Source organism: Pristiophorus japonicus, chromosome 15, assembly GCF_044704955.1.
Source record: "Pristiophorus japonicus isolate sPriJap1 chromosome 15, sPriJap1.hap1, whole genome shotgun sequence".
NCBI lineage: Eukaryota > Metazoa > Chordata > Chondrichthyes > Pristiophoridae > Pristiophorus > Pristiophorus japonicus.
Window position 1 is genome coordinate 62,823,688 of NC_091991.1, and position 17,813 is coordinate 62,841,500.

Below are 17,813 nucleotides of genomic sequence, written 5' to 3' on the forward strand. Positions count from 1 at the left end.
ATACACTAAAAACTGCAATGTATTCTTTAAAAGGGCCCAAATAAAAGGGACACAGGCTTCTTTGCAGTATACAATTATATTGGGACTTAAATTAGAGTGCTGTTTAGCAGCTCCACTCACAGTTATGGGAACTGTTTCCTCACCTACATGAAAATCAGGGTTTTAATGAGCATAGTGCACAATTGGTGTGAAGAGTCCAAGTGCATGAACTGCTTCCTGGTTGCATTATCCAGCAGAGTGTGTTCCACGCTCCAAGACCTCCGTGGAGAGCTCGTATTTATCCAATTTACAGCTTTGTTATTGTTATATATGTAAACTTGTATTTACTCTGTACAGTCACCAGAGGGCTCATCCCCTGGAGTCCCAAGGGATCCCATAATTCCTTGGGAACACAGGTATTTAAGGAGGCTTCACAGGTTGGAGAGGCACTCTGGAGACCTGCAATAAAAGACGAAGGTCACACTTTAATTTGAGCTCACACTGTTCAGTCTGACTCTTTCTCCATATACATCAACTGGTGACGAGATACAGATAGCGAACCCAAAGATGCAGAGAACAGTGGGCATCCTGGAGAAATTTTCGGAGGGAGATGACTGGGAAACCTTTGTGGAGCGACTCAACCAATACTTCGTGGACAACGAGCAAGATGGGGAAGAGGGCGCTGCCAAACGAAGGGCGATCCTCCTCACCGTCTACGGGGCACCAATGTATGGTCTCATGAAAAATTTGCTCACTCCAGTGAAACCCACGGAGAAATCGTACGACGATTTGTGCACACTGGTCCGAGAACATTTGAACCCGAAGGAAAGCGTTCTGATGGCGAGGTACCGGTTCTACACCTACAAAAGGTCTGAAGGCCAGGAAGTGGTGAGTTATGTCGCTGAACTAAGACGTCTTGCAGGATATTGCGAATTTGAAGGACATTTGGAGCACATGCTCAGAGACTTTTTCGTACTTGGCATTGGCCACGAAACTATACTTCGCAAACAGGTTAGATGCGGGTAGAATGTTCCCGATGTTGGGGAAGTCCAGAAGCAGGGGACACAGTCTTAGGATAAGGGGTAGGCCATTTAGGACTGTGATGAGGAGAAACTTCTTCACTCAGAGAGCTGTTAACCTGTGGAATTCCCTGCCACAGAGAGTTGTTGATGCCAGTTCATTGGATATAGTCAAGAGGGAATTAGATATGGCCCTTACGGTTAAGGGGATCAAGGGGTATGGAGAGAAAGCAGGAAAGGGGTACTGAGGGAATGATCAGCCATGATCTTATTGAATGGTGGTGCAGGCCCGAAGGGCCGAATGGCCTACTCCTGCACCTATTTTCTATGTTTTGACTGTAGAGACCCCAACCTTGAGTAAGGCCATAGCGATAGTCCAGGCGTTCATTGCCACCAGTGACAATACAAAGCAAATCTATCAGCACACAAGTGTTGCTACAAGTACTGTGAACAAAGTGATGTTTTCAAATCGTAACGTACACGGCAGGTCACACATACCTGCAGCTGCACGTTCACAGATGACTCAAGAGTCCACCATCAAGGGTGATGAATGCAAGGCCATTAACACCTTGTTGGCACTGCGGGGGTGATCATCGTTTCCATTCATGCCGATTCAAAGAGTATGTCTGCAAGGGCTGTGAAACAATGGGACACCTCCAACGAGTGTGCAGGCGAGCTGCTAAGTCTGTTAAATCTGCAAACCACCATGTTGCAGAGGAGGACAGATCTACGGAGGATCACGACGAACCACAGCCTCAGATCAAGGAGGCAGAGGTGCATGGGGTGCACACATTCACCACGAATTGTCCCCCAATAAATGCTGAATGTTGAACTAAATGGACTCCCGGTGACAATGGAGCTGGACACGGACACGAGCCAGTCCATCATGGGCAAAAAGACTTTCAAAAGGTTGTGGTGCAACAAGGCCTCAAGGCCAGTCTTAACTCCAGTTCGCACGAAACTAAGAACTTACACAAAAGAACTGATACCTGTAATCGGCAGTGCTAACGTAAAGGTCTTCTACGATGGAGCGCTGCACAAGCTGCCACTCTGGGTGGTACCGGGCGATGGTCTCACGCTGCTCGGCAGGAGCTAGCTGGGAAAGATACGCTGGAACTGGGACAACGTCCGAGCGCTATCGCCCGCTGACGACACTTCGTGTGCCCAGGTCTTAAACAAATTTCCTTCGCTGTTCGAACCAGGCATCAGGAAATTCCAAGGAGCAAAAGTGCAGATCCACCTAATTCCGGGGGCGCGACCCATCCATCACAAGGCGGCGTACCGTATATGATGAGAGAAAGGGTAGAGATCAAGCTAGACAGGCTGCAAGAGAGGGCTTCATTTCACCGATCGAGTTCAACGAGTGGGCCACTCCTATCGTCCCAGTCCTCAAGGGAGACGGCACCGTCAGAATCTGTGGCAATTACAAAGTAACAATCAATCGTTTCTCCCTGCAGGACCAATACCCACTACCATAGGCTGATGATCTCTTTGCAACGCTGGCGAGAGGAAAGACGTTCACGAAGCTGGATCTGACTTCAGCCTACATGACGCAGGAACTGGAGGAATCATCGAAGGCCCTCACCTGCATCAACACGCACAAAGGTCTTTTTGTTTGTAACAGATGCCCGCTTGGAATCCGATCGGCGGCGGCAATATTTCAGAGAAACATGGAAAGCTTACTGAAGTCGGTCCCGCACACCAACATCTTGATCACAGGTCGGAACACAGTCGAGCATCTGTAGAACCTGGAGGAGGTTCTTAGTCGACTCAACCGCGTGGGGCTCAGTTTAAAACGCTCGAAGTGCGTTTTTCTGGTGTCTGAAGTGGAGTTCCTGGGAAGGAGGATTGCGGCGGATGGCATCAGGCCCACCAACGTGAAGACGGAGGTAATCAAGAACACACCGAGGCCACAGAACGTGACGAAGCTGCGGTCGTTTCTGGGACTCCTGAACTACTTTGGTAACTTCTTACCGGGTCTCAGTACACTGTTAGAACTCATGCATGTCTTACTACGAAAAGGGGATGAATAGGTTTGGGGCAAAAGCCAAGACAATGCCTTTGTAAAAGCAAGAAAATTGTTATGCTCAAACAAATTGCTTGTGTTGTATGATCCATGTAAGCGTTTGGTACTAGCATGTGATGCATCGTCATATGGCGTCGGGTGTGTATTGCAACAAGCTAATGATTTCGGGAAACTGCAAACGGTTGCTTATGCATCCAGGAGTCTGTCGAAGGTTGAGAGAGCCCACAGCATGATTGAGAAAGGAGCGTTAGCGTGTGTTTATGGGGTAAATAAAATGCATCAATACCTGTTTGGGCTAAAATTCGAATTGGAAACTGACCATTAGCCACTTATATCCCTGTTCTCCAAGAATAAAGGGATAAATACCAACGCATCGGCACGCATCCAGGGATGGGTGCTCACTTTGTCCACATACAACTACGCCATCCGCCACAGGCCAGGCACAGAAAACTGCTCTCAGTAGGCTGCCATTGCCCACCACGGGGGTAGAAATGGCGCAGCCCGCAGATCTAGCCATGGTTACGGAAGCATTTGAGAGTGAGCAATCACCCGTCAATGCCCGGCAGATCAAAACCTGGACAAGCCAGGACCCCTTATTATCTCTAGTCAAAAGTTGTGTGCTTCACGGGAGTTGGTCCAGTGTCCCAGTGGAAATGCAGGACAAGATAAAACCGTTCCAGCTGCGCAAAGATGAAATGTCTATACAGGCAGACTGCCTTCTGTGGGGCAATCGAGTAGTGGTCCCCAAGAAGGGCAGAGACACCTTCATCAATGACCTCCACAGTACCCACCCAGGCATCGTAATGATGAAAGTGATAGCCAGATCCCACGTGTGGCGGCCCGGTATCGATGCGGACGTAGAGTCCTGCGTTCACATATGTAATACATGCTCACAGTTAAGCAATGTACCCAGGGAGGCGCCGCTAAGTTTATGGTCTTGGCCCTCCAAACCGTGCTCTAGAGTGTACGACGACTATGCAGGCCCGTTCTTGGGTAAAATGTTCCTTGTGGTTGTAGACGCGTACTCCAAGTGGATTGAATGTGAGATAATGTCGGCTAGCACGTCCGCTGCCACTACTGAAAGCCTGCAGGGGCCATATTTACCACACACGGCCTACCCGATGTCCTGGTGAGCGACAACGGGCCATGTTTTACCTGTGCTGAGTTCAAAGAATTCATGACCCGTAACGGGATCAAACATGTCACATCTGCCCCGTTTAAACCAGCGTCCAATGGTCAGGCAGAGAGAGCAGTGCAAACCATCAAGCAAGGCTTGAAGAGGGTAACTGAAGGCTCACTGCAGACTCGCCTATCCCGAGTCCTGCTTAGCTACCGCACGAGACCCCACTCGCTCACTGGGATCCCACCTGCTAAACTGCTCATGAAAAGAGCACTTAAGACAAGGCTCTCGTTAGTTCACCCTGATCTACATGAACAGGTAGAGAGCAGGCGGCTTCAACAAAGTGCATACCAAAATCGCGCAAATGTGTCACGCAAGATTGAAATCAATGATCCTGTATTTGTATTAAATTATGGACAACGTCCCAAGTGGCTTCCCAGCACTGTCATGGCCAAAGAGGGGAGCAGGGTGTTTCGGGTCAAACTTTCAAATGGACTCATTCACCGGAAACACTTGGACCAATCAAACTCAGATTCACGGACTATCCTGAGCAACCCACCTTGGACCCTATCTTTTTTGATCCCTCAACATACACACCAGTGGCAACCGGCACTACGGTTGACCACGAAGTAGAACCCATCATCCACAGCAGCCCAGCAGGGCCCAACACACCAGGCAGCCCAGCAAGGCCAGCTGCACAGCAGCCCAGCAAGGGCCCAACAAATGATTCAACAACACCAGCTTTCAGACCGAGACGATCCAGGGCAAGAAGGACCCCAGATCATCGACTCACATTGTAAATAGTTACACTATTGACTTTGGCAGCGGGGGGGGGGTGTTGTTATATATGTAAACTTGTATTTACTCTGTACAGCCACCAGAAGACTCATCCCCTGGAGTCCCAAGGGATCCCATAATCCCTTGGGAGCACAGGTATTTAAGGAAGCTTCACAGGTTGGAAAGGCACTCTGGAGACCTGCAATAAAAGACTACGGTCACACTTTACTTTGAGCTCTCAGTGTTCAGTCTGACTCTTTCTCCATACACAACAGTTATGGTGCTGAAGATCGTATTATTTGGCTCAATAGCTCTATCCTTGGGTGCGCAATAGTGATCACAGTGCTTCATTGAAAAGAGCAGCATTGATAGAGGGCTGATTTGTGTTAGTCAGAGTGGCGTGGTAGACCATTACATTTTAAAATGAGATACAAATAATTATTGAATGGTATTGCAGGGGCAGAATCAATGAAAATAAGTAATCAAGCTTCTTGGAGCCTTGTTTATTTGCACTATTAATTTGATGTGAGCTTCTTTTCTACAATCAGTAAATCCCGCTGGTTCAATTTGGCACCAAGGTCAACACATTGATAAATTGTATTTTTTCCTCACTTAGGTTATGATAGTCATTTTAAGGTATCACTCAAGCTATTACCACTTCCTGCCTTGCTCTCATATTCAGTTTACTCCTTTTAATTCAAATTATCTGATAAATTCAGGTTTTTCTTGGCACCAATTTCCCACTTTGCTGTTACTTACGTCGCTTAATTCAAATGATTGGATACTGCAATTTTTTTGACTGAAAAAGATGTTGAAATATCAGGAGTATGCTGTAATTTACATAACACAAATCAATCAGTCTTCGAATTTCTATGTAACACAAGTCTTTGAGCTAACTTGATAAACCAAAATCTTTTGTACAAGATCTACTGCTCAAGCAAAATTCTTTCCATGTGTAAGAGTTGTATTCCTTATAGATGAAGACTTACTTGCAGGTATTAATATATTCTTCCAGTTTTTCTGTTCTTTTCATATAATCTTCTATTTCCAGCTCTGTGTGCTTAATTCGAATCTGAAAATAAAAAATTACTATACATTAATATTTTCAAAATTGATAGTTGAATTTACTTTAATGGAAGTGTTTAAGTAAAATGAAATTAATCCTGGGGAGTAAATGAAGCTTCAGAGGCCGCATCTTATCGCCTGTCGTAATTCTACTTTTCAGTCTCCAGATTAAAATTTTGGTTCCCCCCCAGCACTAATCTCTAACAGAGCTAACATCATTGCAAATTAATGTTAAAATAGTATTTGCACACTACACATTGTATTTTAGAAGTTGAATTTTCAACTGTTTATTTTTCTGTGAAAATTGTAAATCAGTGGCCTTGATTATTCTTGTACTTATAAATGAATGAATTATTAAAAACTTGCATTTATATCGTGCCGCTCAAGGCTTCAGAACACCTCAAAGTGCTTCACAGCCAATTAAGTACTTTTGAAGCGTCACTGTTGTAATATAGGAAATGTGGCAACCAATTTGCCCGCAGCAAGGTCCAACAAACAACAATGAAATAAATGACTAGATCATCTATTTTAGTTGTTGGTTGATGGATAAATGTTGGTCACAACACTGTGCCAATTCCCCTGATCTTCTTTGAATAGTGCCGTGAGATCTTTTACGCTCACCTGAATGGGAAGATGGAGCCTGGGTTTAACGTCTCATTCGAAAGACTGCACCTCTGACATTGCAGCACTCCCTCGCTTAAGTCTGTGGAGTGGGGCTTAAACCAATAACCTTGACTCAAGAGTACTATCACTGAACCAAGGCTGACACATTCACATAGAACCATGTAGCTTTGGAGAACGGGAGGCCATTCGGCCCATCGTGTCTGTGCCAGCTATTTGTTAGAGCAATTTTCTTTGCTTCAAATATTTATCCAATTTTCCCTTAAAAGATGCAACAGTCTCTGCCTGAACCACTTTCTATGGCAAACCATGCTTCAATGTTAAGAAATTTCTGCTAACTTCTCTCCTGATAATTTTAAATTGATGGCATTGCACATAGGTGTCAAGACCAGTTGTAGTCTTCAGGTATCTTTGCCAACTCTTGTTGGGAGGCATTCCTGGAGGTTTCATCACATGATGTTCTGGCCACATGACAGCTGATCACATGACATCTGCAAATGTTACTTAATTTATCTTATTGAGGTAAGGTCCACGGTAGTTGAGTATCTTTGCTCATGCATTTGTGGCAGCAGTTGTTTTGCAAGACTTTCCAAGAATGGAGAGACCATGAGCAGATAAAGAAATATGAGCAGGTGGGTAGTGATTTGTAGGAGGGAGCCAGAGGCGGGAGGAACTTTGATTCCACTAATAACTGATAGCTATCTGTGACATTTCAGTGAATTACTAATAGTAATACTGGTAACACTCAGATTTTTATCATAAACAACAGTAATACAGTAACTCGCTGATAGCCTATATGTAAGAGGTAGTAATAGATGTAACGCCCCAACATCCTACCCGTAACTAGTATTAATTAGAACCCACCGATACCTTGAAACTAGCCAGAATCCCTCTGCACTGCAAATGTCCGGTAAGGTTCCCTTGTCGATGCCACTTTTAATAAGCTCTCTCTCTCCCTATCTGCTTGGACTTGGCCATCCTAGACTGGATGATGTATAACGAGAAAGGACTAATTAGCAATCTTGTTGTGCGAGACCCCTTGGGGAAGAGTGACCATAATATGGTAGAATTCTTTATGAAGATATAAAGTGACACAGTTAATTCAGAGACGAGGGTCCTGAACTTAAGGAAAGGTAACTTCGATGGTATGAGACGTGAATTGGCTAGAATAGACTAGCGAATGATACTTAAAGGGTTGACGGTGGATAGGCAATGGCAAACATTTAAAGATCACATGGATGAACTTCAACAATTGTACATCCCTGTCTGGAGTAAAAATAAAACTGGGAAAGTGGCTCAACCGTGGCTAACAAGGGAAATTAGGAATAGTGTTAAATCCAAGGAAGAGGCATATAAATTGGCCAGAAAAAGCAGCAAACCTGAGGACTGGGAGAAATTTAGAATTCAGCAGAGGAGGACAAAGGGTTTAATTAGGAGGGAGAAAATAGAGTATGAGAGGAAGCTTGCTGGGAATATAAAAACTGACTGCAAAAGCTTCTATACATATGTGAAGAGAAAAAGATTAGTGAAGACAAACATAGGCCCCTTGCAATCAGAATCAGGTGAATTTATAATGGGGAACAAAGTAATAGCAAACCAATTGAACAAATACTTTGATTCTGTATTCACGAAGGAAGACACAAATAACGTTCCGGAAATACTAGGGGACCGAGGGTCGAGCGAGAAGGAGGAACTGAAGGAAATTCTTATTAGTCAGGAAATTGTGTTAGGGTAATTGATGGGATTGAAGGCCGATAAATCCCCAGGGCCTGATAGTCTGCATCCCAGAGTACTGAAGGAAGTGGCCCTAGAAATAGTGGATGCATTGGTGATCATTTTTCAACAGTCTATCAACTCTGGATCAGTTCCTATGGACTGGAGGGCAGCTAATGTAGGGAGGGAGAGAAAAAACAGGGAGTTAGCCTGAAATCAGTAGTGGGGAAAATGTTGGAATTAATTATTAAAGATGAAATAGCAGCGCATTTGGAAAGCAGTGACAGGATCAGTCCAAGTCAGCAGGATTTATGAAAGGGAAATCATGCTTGACAAATCTTCTAGAATTTTTTGAGGATGTAACTAGTAGAGTGGACAAGGGAGAACCAGTGGATATGGTGTATTTGGACTTTCAAAAGGCTTTTGACAAGGTCCTACACAAGAAATTAGTGTGCAAAATTAAAGCACATGGTATCGGGGGTAATGTATTGACGTGGTTAGAGAACTGGTTGGCAGACAGGAAGCAGAGAGTTGGGATAAACGGGTCTTTTTCAGAATGGCATGCAGTGACTAGTGGGGTGTAGCAGGGCTCAGTGCTGGGACCCCAGCTATTTACAATATACATCAATGATTTAGATGAAGGAATTGAGAGTAATAGCTCCAAGTTTGCAGATGACACTAAGCTGGGTGGCGGTGCGAGCTGTGAGGAGGATGCTAAGAGGTTGCAGGGTGACTTGGATAGGTTAGGTGAGTGGGCAAATGCATGGCAGATGCAGTATAATGTGAATAAATGTGAGGTTATCCACTTTGGTGGCAAAAACATGAAGGCAGATTATTTGAATGGCGGCAGATTAGGAAAAGGGGAGGTGCAACGAGACCTGGGTGTCATGGTACATCAGTCATTGAAGGTTGGCATGCAGGTGCAGCAGGCGGTGAAGAAGGCAAAAGGCATGTTGGCCTTCATAGCTAGGGGATTTGAGTGTAGGAGCAGGGAGGTCTTGCTGCAGCTGTACAGGACCTTGGTGAGGCCTCACCTGGAATATTGTGTTCAGGTTTGGTCTCCTAATCTGAGGAAAGACATTGTTGCTTTTGAGGGAGTGCAGCAAAGGTTCACCAGACTGATTCCTGGGATGGCAGGACTGACATATGAGGAGAGACTGGATCGACTGGGCCTGTATTCACTGGAGTTTAGAAGAATGAGGGGGGATCTCATAGAGACATTTCAAATTCTGACGGGAATGGACAGGTTAGATCCAGGAAGAATGTTCTCGATGTTGGGGGTGTCCAGAACCAGGGGTCACAGTCTAAGGATAAGGGGTAAGCCATTTACGACCGAGATAAGGAGAAACTTCTTCACTCAAGAAAGTTGTTAACCTGTGGAATTCTCTTCCGCAGAGAGTTGTTGATGCCAGTTCGTTAGATATATTCTAGAGGGAGTTGGATATGGCCCTTATAGCTAAAGGGATCAACAGGCATGGAGAGAAAGCAGGAAAGGGGTACTGAAGTGAATGATCAGCCATGATCTTATTGAATGGTGGTGCAGGCTCGAAGGGCCGAATAGCCTACTCCTGCACCTATTTTCTATGGTTCTATGTTTCTATGACTTGAGTTCTGCGTGACGGTGACAACTCTGAACTGGAAGCCCAAATAAGAGTCGATTTATATTGAATGTCATATTTCAACAAAGGCCAGCACAGACTGACCTGATCCAAACTGAGAAATCGCATAAAGGGCAGTGGGCTTGGTGTTTTGCACACTTCTCATAGAACATTGGGCTGGAAATTCGGTTGAAGGTTTTTTTTGAAGACGGGCGGTCGCTATGGTTTGCCACTGCAGCCCAAAAATTCAGTGAGTTGTGCCCTGACAGTGGAGCGGAGCGCTAAGAGATCATCGACCTAAAATGTTAACGGTTTCTCTCTCCACAGATGCTGCCTGACCTGTTGGGTATTTCCAGCATTTTCTGTTTTTATTATAAATGATGGTCTAGTTTGTCTCAATAGCAACATGTGGTGAAGCATCCCATGGTCTGATAGCCCTGAGTTCAAGAACTTTGTATTCCTCTCCCTTCGTTCTTCCAGTAGTATTCCTCGGTCTCCTCCCCTATTTACCCACAGTAAGGTCCCCAGATTTCACTCACACTTTTACTGGCTGCTCCTCTTGGTGTCGCTTCCAATCACCACATTGCTGCTGCTACTCTTGGCTCTATAGAAAATATTGCTTGCCACATCCAACCCATTCCCCAGTCTCCCTCTCACATGAGTACCAATTGCCCAGTCCGCAATCTCCTTCTCGTCCCCCAAACCCCCATTGCGCAGTTTCCTCTTTCTCCTGAGCTCTCTCCCGACTTCTGAGGCCCCCTTCCCCTCAATTCCTGATTCATTAGCTCGCCTCAATAACCTCCCAATTCCTAAGCTACCTCAAGTCCCATGTTCCTCGATTCCCGATTATCCCTGACACACCAGCCACTCCCGGCTCTCTGCGACAGTGATGTCACCGGGCCAGAGGGGGGGGAAATTTAAATCATGAAGATCTCCGGGCTGCGAGCAACAACACTTGAAAGAGCCATACCCCATTCTCGGAGACACCCAGGCTATCTGGGAGGGTTGGCAACCCTATGTTCAAGTGAAACGAGGTCAGGGATTAATATGTAATTCAATCCCCATTTTAAATCATACTTTGTTGTTAGTTTTATACAATATCATGTCTTGATATTATGTATAGCAAAATTAATGTCAGTTTGGGAAGCAGTCAAATTGAGTTGGACAGTGTATAGGAGTTTCCCTGCAGTATAAACTGAGGAGTAGGCTACATCCCCATCACTGGCAGTAAGGTGTAATTAGAACACAAATTTGCATATGCATCGTCCATTATAAATATAGACAGAGAAATTTATAATTGAAAGAGTTGAGTCATCGGTGAAAAGTAGGATCTGACGAGGGCTGAGGCAGGTTTAGGTCGCGAGATAGGTCCAGACCAGGGTGGAGATCAGGAGCAATTTTTTGAATTGGCAAATGAAACTTTTCCAAGTATTTTGCACAATTTGTGGGATAAAGATGATATAGCACCTCCAGGAAGCCAGATCCTGTCACACATAGGGTTTTTCAATTATTAATGTGGGCATAGGAATTTATAGTGCGGGAAAGTTGTCACAAAAGTACTACAAAACAAATTACAACAGCAGTTAATGTTTTTTAAACAGTAAGTCTGCGCAGATCTAAGTATTTTTTAAACAAGAAGTTAGGCAGCAAGAGTGAAACACAATTTAGAATTAATAAAATGACTTACAGGTTTAGTCATTTAATACAGGTTTTTGATAAATTTGCACTGATCCCACTATGAGCGTCAGAACTGTTCTTTGTTTTGTAATTAGTTTGGAACATTCATTACTTTCTGCATTTAAATGCTAAAACTAGATAATGGAAATTTTATGCACAAATTTTATATGATTACTTCCAAATCTTTATAGTTTCTTTGATCCAGTTCCAGCTTGTCCCGATCAGCCTTTTGTTCCCGTCGCAGCTTCTCCAGCATTTGGGCCACTGCGGACACTTGTTTCCTCACCAGTTCCTTCAGTTCTTTATATTGCTGAATCTGTAAAACCAAATAAAATTCAAGTTTAATAGATAAATAGGCATTTTAAAAGAATCTAGGGAAGAGATAGCAGAGGCACTATTACACATATTTAATAATTTGTTAGAAAAAGGTATATTGCCAGAGGACTGGCGACTAGGTAACGTAATACCTATATTTAAGAAAGAAAATAGAACAAGTCCAGGGAACTATAGCTTAACATCAGTGGAAGGAAAAATAATAGAATCCCTATTAAAGGAGAAAATAGAAGAATATCTAGAAACCAAAAATATAAATCCGCATGGATTTCAAGAGGGAAAGTCTTACTTAATCAACCTCACTGATGTTTTTGAAGAGATAACAGAGAGAGTAGACAAGGGTAATGCAGTAGATGTAATTTATATAGATTTTCAAAAGGCCTTCGATAAGTTACCACATAATAGATTAATTAGTAAGATCAGAGAATGCGGAGTCAGGGACAAGTAGCAGAATGGATAGCTAGCTGGCTTCAAGACAGAAAGCGGAGTAGGGGTAAACGGTAGCTACTCACAAGTGGTAGGTGGTGAGAAGCAGTGTTAACACAAGGATCAGGGCTGGGGCCACTGTTGTTCACAATTTATATTAACGATTTAGACTTTGGAATCATGAACACAATTTCAAAATTTGTAGATGACACCAAATTTTTTTTTTTTGGGGGGGGGGAGGATAGTCAATACTGAGGAGGACTGCCAACAAATTACAAGAAGCCATTAATAAACTTGCAGAATGGGCATATAATTGGCAAATAAATTTCAGCACAGATAAATGTGAGGTTCAGGTTGAACCTCTCTGGTCCGGAAACATCCGTGGTTCGGCATTAGTTTGTGGAACTGCTGCTTTGCGTGGGTGGTGAAATACATGAAAAGCCGAAATACATGAGACAAGCCAAGCTGCAACATTGGTTCAAGAAGATAGCCCAGGAAGGCAGTGAGCAGCATTCTACACGTACTGGTAAGCCCAGGCTAGGCGCATACTTACGTAGGGTGTATCGGTCATATACCGACCTCCCGTGATTTGGAAAATTCTCCAGTTCGGCACCAGTCATGTCCTGAGGGTGCCGGACCAGAGGTCCGACTTGTATTACATTTTGATAAGAAAAATAGGAAGATCACATATTACTTGGATGCTAAGAATCTAAATGGGGTAGAAGAGCAAAGGGATCTCAGATCACACAAAGTAGGAACGCAGGTTAATAAGGCCATAAAAAAAAAACAAGCACTAGGGTTTATTTCTAGAGGGAAAGAATGGAAAAGTAGAGAAGTTATGCTCAACTTGTATTCAACATTGGTTAGGCCACACTTGGGAGTGCTGTGCACAATTCTGGTTGACATATTATAAAAAGAATATAGAGGCACTGGAGAGGGTGCAAAAAGGATTTACAAGGATGATACCAGAAATATGAGTATAGATCTATCAGGAAAGGATGACCAGGCTGGGTCTCTTTTCTCTTGAAAAGAGAAGGCTGATGGACAACCTAATAGAGGTCTTTAAAATTCTGAAAGGTTTTGATAGGGTAAACACAGAGCATGTTTCCACTTGTGGGGAAAAGCAAAACTAGAGGCCAATATAAGATAGTCACCAAGAAATCGAATAGAGAATTCAGAAGAAATTTCTTGACCCAGATAGTGGTGAGAATATGGAACTCGCTACCATGGAGTGGTTGAGGCAAATAGTATAGATGCATTTAAGGGAAGGCTAGATAAGCATATGAGGGAGAAGGGAACAGACGGTCATGCTGATAGATTTAGATCAGGAAAGACGGAAGGAGGCTCGAATGGAGCATAAATGCCGGCATGGACTGGTTGTGCTGATTGGCCTATTTCTGTGCTGTATATCCTATGTAAACAAAATTATCATTACAGCAATAGATTACCAAAAATTACTGAGTAATCTGTTTTCTACCACTCAAAAGTATCAGTTCAAGGTTTCTGGGAAGTATTTATCTTTGGTTTTAATATGTTTACAAGATTCCCTTGCACAAAATACAGCAGTGCTACAAGCCAAGAAAATACAAGTACAGGTATAACCCAACAAAGAACTGACTGCCATGACTTAGTTCACTTGTCTGAAAATAGTCATTTTCTAATGATCATTATAAAAAAAAAGATGCACTTATCAACAAGTACTGCACTGGATTTTAAGTTCACGATGTGCTGGGAGTGGAAGTCTGATAGCGCAAGGGAAAGCTGGGTCAGTGCAGCGCAATGGTCAGTGGCCTTTTAAACCAGCCACTACATTACCAGAAGATTCCTAGGCTTCTAGATTATTTAGTGTCAGCAGGTGTGATGACAATCAACATGATACTATTTCAACTCCAATATTGAAAGGGCCACTCCAAACATACAATTTGAAGATATTTGGAGTTAGAAGCCAATAAGAAGGAAGTGCCAGAATGGAATCCAGACAGTTAAAGGCTGCACCTTGGTTCAGTGACGCCTCAAGCATGATTGGCACAAGTGAGCATGAGCAGAAGATGGAGTGTCCACGTTGGAGGGTGCAGGACGCTACCAGCTCAGCTGGACGCAGATGCTGTACCTCGGGGGCCGTCGATGAACAGGATACTTCTGGAGCAGCAGAGAATGTGCAATGTACTGGCAGGCGTTCCAGCCGCACTGTGCACACTTGCAAACAGATTGAAAGAATCCGTCTCAAGCATGAGTGGCATGATGTCTTCGGTCATGGAAAGAGAGGCCACCTACATGGAGCATCAAACGTGGCAATCACAGAAGTGCATGCAGGCCTTCACCAATGGCTTGCACACTATGAATGCCACCTTAAGTAGGATGATTGGGGGAGTAGATTTTAAAGTAATTGGTATAAGGATTAGAGGGAAGTTGAGAATTTTTTTCATCCAGAGGGTGGTGGGGATCTGGAATGCATTGCCTGAAAGGGAGGTCGATCGCATTTAAAATATACTTGGATATGCCATAAATTTCTATGATTCTATGAATGATACCCTATCCTTGGCCGTTCTTCGCCCCACTGATCTGCAGCAAAGCATTCTCCAGATCACTGCTGCAGGGAAGTGCGGCTGAGCCATGAGAGGGATGATGGTGAATGTGGGCATGGAAGTGAGAACTCGCCTCAAAGCACTTCCACTTCTCACCCATTGCCCCGCCCCACCCAGTACCCCACATGCTACCTCGTGTCCCAATGGACAAGTCTGCCCCTGCACAGGTGCAGCTGGAGCAGACTTTGGCAGGGCACTCATGTGTTCCAAAACCCAGAAGACTTCGGCCAAGAGCACCTTAGCAGACAGAGCAGGGATCCGAGCAGCTTGCCTCTACCTTTGCTGAAGCCACCGGGGTTGCACCACATCGAAGTGTTAGGAAAAGTAAGAGTAAAGATTGGCGAGCCACATAAATATTATTCTTTTGCACCATTTTACTGTCTTATCCATTCTTGGTTGCTGGCTGGCAAGCGCCCTTTTGATGATGAATGGGAAGACATAAATTGACGCCGAGCAATGGGGGGGCTGTGAAAGGGACACTTGGTTGTTTGCAGGACTGCTTTGTGTTAGTGGCATTGCAACGGGGAAGAGGGGGGAGGGGCAGAAGGGGTGGGCGGGGCAAAATGGCTTTTACATGTCGTTGTTAGATGGGTGTACTGATGGAATCTAGGTGAACCTCGCAATAATAAGTGCATCGGGGCAGCAAGGTGCACCACTGCCTGCATCACCTTCCACTTCCTCCTCCCCCTCGTCTTCCTCCTATTCCTCAAAATTGTCCGACGAGGCTGTGTCTTTTCCCTCCTGCAGCTCCAAACAAGGTTGTGTAGAGCGCAGCACACAACCATTCTGGACACCCTGGTTGGTGTGTACTGAAGGGCGCCTCCTGATCTGTCCAGGCACCTGAAGCGCATCTTCACGATGCTTATGGCTTGTTCGATGAAACATCTGTGTGATTTATGGGTGCCTTAATTGCCACGTCTGCAGTCAATGACGCCCTGCACCTGTGGTAAGCCAGACAGAGCCGGAAACCCAAGCACCTGCTCATTCTGACTGGCGACATTACAGGAGAAGTTTACATAACTGCTGGCCCTGGCAAAGAAGCAACCTGTCTCATGCATTTGTGTGCCGCCAACTGCAAGATCCTGCAAATGTCTCCGACAGAGCCCTGGTGTTTCGACATGTCGAGGAATCTTATCCTCTGCCATTAGACCTAGTGTGCCGGGTATGGCCTCATGCGAGCTGCAACTCTCTCTCCTGAAGAGCTGCAGATCTCTGAGCAGCAGGCTGTTGCTGGTGTAAGTTCTGCTGCACTTACTGGTGATCATCTTGGTCCTCATCTGAGGTCAAAAGTAACACAGTGTAAGCGACACCCATGCTGATGTGAGAGATCAGAGCTCCAAAGTGCAGATCAGCCTTCCAAACATTCAAGGTATAGAAGTCACCTCTCAGCACAAGTACTGAGATCAAAACCTTTCACACAAGCAGGTAAGCAGCCTTGAGTACTAGGTACTTATTGGCGTATTTCCCTGTCATGGCTTCTGCCCCCTCAATTGCCAGTCTTCTCGTCTTGCTTTCACTGGCGAGTTGCAGGAAGCCTGAGAAACCCGTGCAGTCAAAGGTAAACTGCAAAACCCACATTATCACTCTAATTGAGCAATTAATATACTGAAATTGACAATCCGTCTCTCTCTCGGGTTGCGTGCACGCAGCGTAACGCACTAGAGTGAAATGCGGGTTGGAGCCAATGTTTCCTACAGGGTGCAATCTGTAAGGTCCCACATACTCAAATTCAAAGGACGTGCAGTGAACTGGAGCGGGGGGAGACGCCCAATACCTAACGTCCAAAAGCGAGCGGGAAAAAGTCAGATGAGAGAATGGCTCGGGAATCATCACTCAGAGAATCATTTGTGACCTCACAATGGCGTTTGCTGAGATATGGAGCCCTGGAACCCAGCCAGCGTTGTCTCACGGTTCTGTTGGTACTTTTTCCGCGGAGACGCATGTAGTCGGCTCCAGGGGACTGAGTGGTGGCTGCACTTTGGAGCTGGTTATTGATCGGAGAAGGTTATTGATCGGAGAAAGTTCACACGTTCATTTTATGGGCACAGAATACACCAAATCTGAAAACTCACTACAGAAAATAACAGCATTAACTGGGGTTGCTCCAGTAGACACCATCACCCGAAACCACCAGGAATTCACAGCCAAACACACCTGGACTACTCAGATGGGGGAGGGCATTCTCTGCTTTAGACTGCTACTTTCACATCAAATGCCTTTTCCACAAGCCTTCGGCCCATAAGTAGTCATTCCTGCTTTCCCAACACTCCAAACCAGGAAGGATGATTATGTGCAATATCTTGCTTGCTGGAATATATTTATTTTTAGGTTAACTTTAAAAACAAATTGATCACATACTTAAGGTCCGTATATTTATTTAATGTAAATGTTTATTTTGAAGTAAACAAACATTAACATCCAACGGTGTTTTTAAAAAAATGTCGCTCGGGTTTTAAAGCCTTAAAAATGTCCAACATTTTTGTAGCTTTGCGGAAGGTGGACTATTGACAAGCGGATTGCCCCTCGATGTTTCAGAACTTTTTCCATCTCTAGACAGTCAGTGCCTTGGTGAACCTCTTCAGGCAAACTTTTTTTTCAATGTTTCACATTTCAATTCATGTGGTGTAATGCAGACAAAGGTAAGCTGTGGATGTGTAACAGTATTTTGGACACCCCCAAGACCCACTTGCACAGCTATGGCAGGGCTTATTAAACAGCAATGCTTCACCAAACTCTTCATGATTACAGGAAAAGGAGGCCCACAGTAGGAAGAGTTGTCAATTGGAGCACACCCAACCATCACCTCAAAGCTACCTGGAGACATTTATTCAGGATATAACGAGCCAGCACTTTGTGTGGTCCATTGAAGAGGGG

General features: G+C 44.6%; 1 protein-coding gene across 2 annotated transcripts in view; it reads right to left on the reverse strand.

Annotated features, from left to right (window-relative positions):
- Positions 1–17,813, reverse strand: part of LOC139280811 (structural maintenance of chromosomes protein 1B-like) — a 171,929-nt gene that overhangs the window by 107,752 nt on the left and 46,364 nt on the right. For both annotated transcript variants that reach the window (XR_011596769.1, XM_070900530.1), the window contains exons 7-8: positions 11,771–11,911; positions 5,911–5,993 (exon numbers count right to left, since the gene is read on the reverse strand). Coding sequence is in view for 1 of the 2 variants with exons in the window: in XM_070900530.1 (XP_070756631.1) it covers positions 5,911–5,993; positions 11,771–11,911 (224 nt within the window). In the remaining variant the exon portion in view is untranslated. The remainder of the gene's footprint in view (positions 1–5,910; positions 5,994–11,770; positions 11,912–17,813) is intronic.